Here is a 2,104-nt window from a genome sequence, read left to right as displayed (position 1 = left end):
CTGCTATTGGTTTCAGTGGTGTTCTACACAACAATTCTGAATAATTCTCCAATAGTGACGGCTCAATATCCTCCTGTCAATAAAACCTAAACGTTGTTAAACAATATTTATTCATATATATAGCTTAGGCACTACTGCAACACATAAAGGCGCAGCTAGACTCTTTAATTTATATGTTGTGTGTTATGATTATTTTGCATTTACTGTGTTATTTGAATATATTATTTAATTTATACATATTTAATGAATTCTTTGAACACAAATATAGAATTTGAAATAAAGATATTAAGTTCTGTCAAAATCGTAGTTAAGGACTTGACCGATGAGACATTATGCATATTGTGCACGAGAGTGTGTATGACATATTATGGAGAGTGTGTATGACATATTATGGAGGCTCAACATTTGTATAAAGCAGCATTAAAGACGAGTCTTACGTAGTGACAGAGCTAAAGGGAGCCAAAGGGAATCGAATTATATCCTTTTTGTTGAATTTTATATTACACAAATAGAGGTACAATATTTTTTTAATTAATTATTTATAAACTGTTGAATCCTGGAGTAATGATAAAATGGTTTAAAATTTGGATTAGAAACATTACCGGTTTCAAAATGCTGGTTTTGACAGCAAATGGGGAGACCGTATTAACGCGAATTCCATCACTAGCCCATTCGCATGCCAAAAATTTCGTAAGCTGGTTGATTGCCCCTAATCAAAAAAAATAATAATCAACAATTCGAAATCAAGAACCGTTCTAATTACTAATTATTAAAAATATTAAATTTCTTCACCAATACATACATACATATATACATATATATGGAAAAGGCATCGTTTCCACCCCAAACTATACCCTAAAAGTCGAAGTCACGCCTAAATTATACTAGTGACCTATTACACACCTAAACTATAAAAAAATGAAACTATTTTCACCCTGTCAGGCTACCACCACTTGCATGTGGTGTAGTGTTTTACACGCGCTGCCACGTCAGCACCACGTCAGTAAAAAGTATCACTTTTTTATACTTAAGGTGTGTAATAGGTCACTTATATAGTTTAGGTGTGGTTTCGACTTTTCAACTATAGTTTGGGGTGGAAACGATGTCTTTTCCCTTAATGTTTTTAGCCATTTACTTTTGTTATTTAATAGGATGGACACGCCTAAAATAAGTGTAATACACGCGCCTTAAAATGGGGGTCGCGGGGAGGTAATAATATCACTTTTATATAGTTAAGGTGTGTAATAGGTCACTTATATAATTTAAGTGTGGCTTAAACTTTTCTTGTATAGTATGGGGTGGAAATAATGTCTTTTCCATATATATAAATATATATATATATAAACTGCTAGTAGTGTCAATGAAGATGATCGTCTATATGATAAGTGTAAATTTGATTCTCACAGCTCTTTATGCATTAAATTCAGAAAGAAAATGTTAAGATGCAATAGTAATTTTACCTTTAGAAGCACCATAGACAGAAAGGGCAGGAAGTGCAACAGAACCAGCAAGGGAGGAAATGAAGACAATGCTAGCATTTCCACATGCTTTCAAGAGGGGGTAAGCAGTTTGGGTGATGTGGAAAGGGGACTCCACATTGGTTCCCATAATGTTTGAATAATCTTCTCCACTTATATCCGCTGTTCGTTTTATCATACTTATTGCCGCATTATTCACCTACAATATCAGTATCACTATAATACAAACTAATACAACAAGCTTGTAATTAATGTATATAAACCTTTTTATAACGATCTCATTTATTCAGATATTTTTTATTGCTATAACGAAATACTATTATAGAGAACATAAAAAATCGTATTGATAAAGAATTTAACCGTTATAGCTAGTGAAATACTGTTATAAATGACTACACTCCATCTAATCCATATTATATTTTTAAAAGTTCTTTTATAATAGTCCTTAAGAAAGAACCTTAATCATAAGGGTATTTGTCTAAACACTCCACCAATTTACACGTTAAAAATTTTTAAAGATGTAAAAAAGTTAGTAAAAATTTGCCATAACGAGTAATGTATGAGAAAATATTTAGAGCCCGTTTGGATAGGCTGAAAAAAAGTTCTTTAAAAGTATTTTTGAAAGT

General features: G+C 31.8%; 1 protein-coding gene across 1 annotated transcript in view; it reads right to left on the bottom strand.

Annotated features, from left to right (window-relative positions):
- LOC107844868 (tropinone reductase homolog At5g06060) overlaps positions 1-2,104 on the bottom strand; it is a gene marked incomplete at its 3' end in the record, with an annotated part of 10,284 nt that continues 8,180 nt past the window's right edge. The window contains 3 exon segments of the mRNA XM_016689204.2: positions 1-73; positions 603-709; positions 1,461-1,677. Coding sequence (XP_016544690.2) covers positions 1-73; positions 603-709; positions 1,461-1,677 — 397 coding nt within the window.

This window comes from Capsicum annuum, unplaced genomic scaffold, assembly GCF_002878395.1.
Source record: "Capsicum annuum cultivar UCD-10X-F1 unplaced genomic scaffold, UCD10Xv1.1 ctg80047, whole genome shotgun sequence".
NCBI lineage: Eukaryota > Viridiplantae > Streptophyta > Magnoliopsida > Solanales > Solanaceae > Capsicum > Capsicum annuum.
This window is presented reverse-complemented; position numbering and strand designations above follow the sequence as displayed.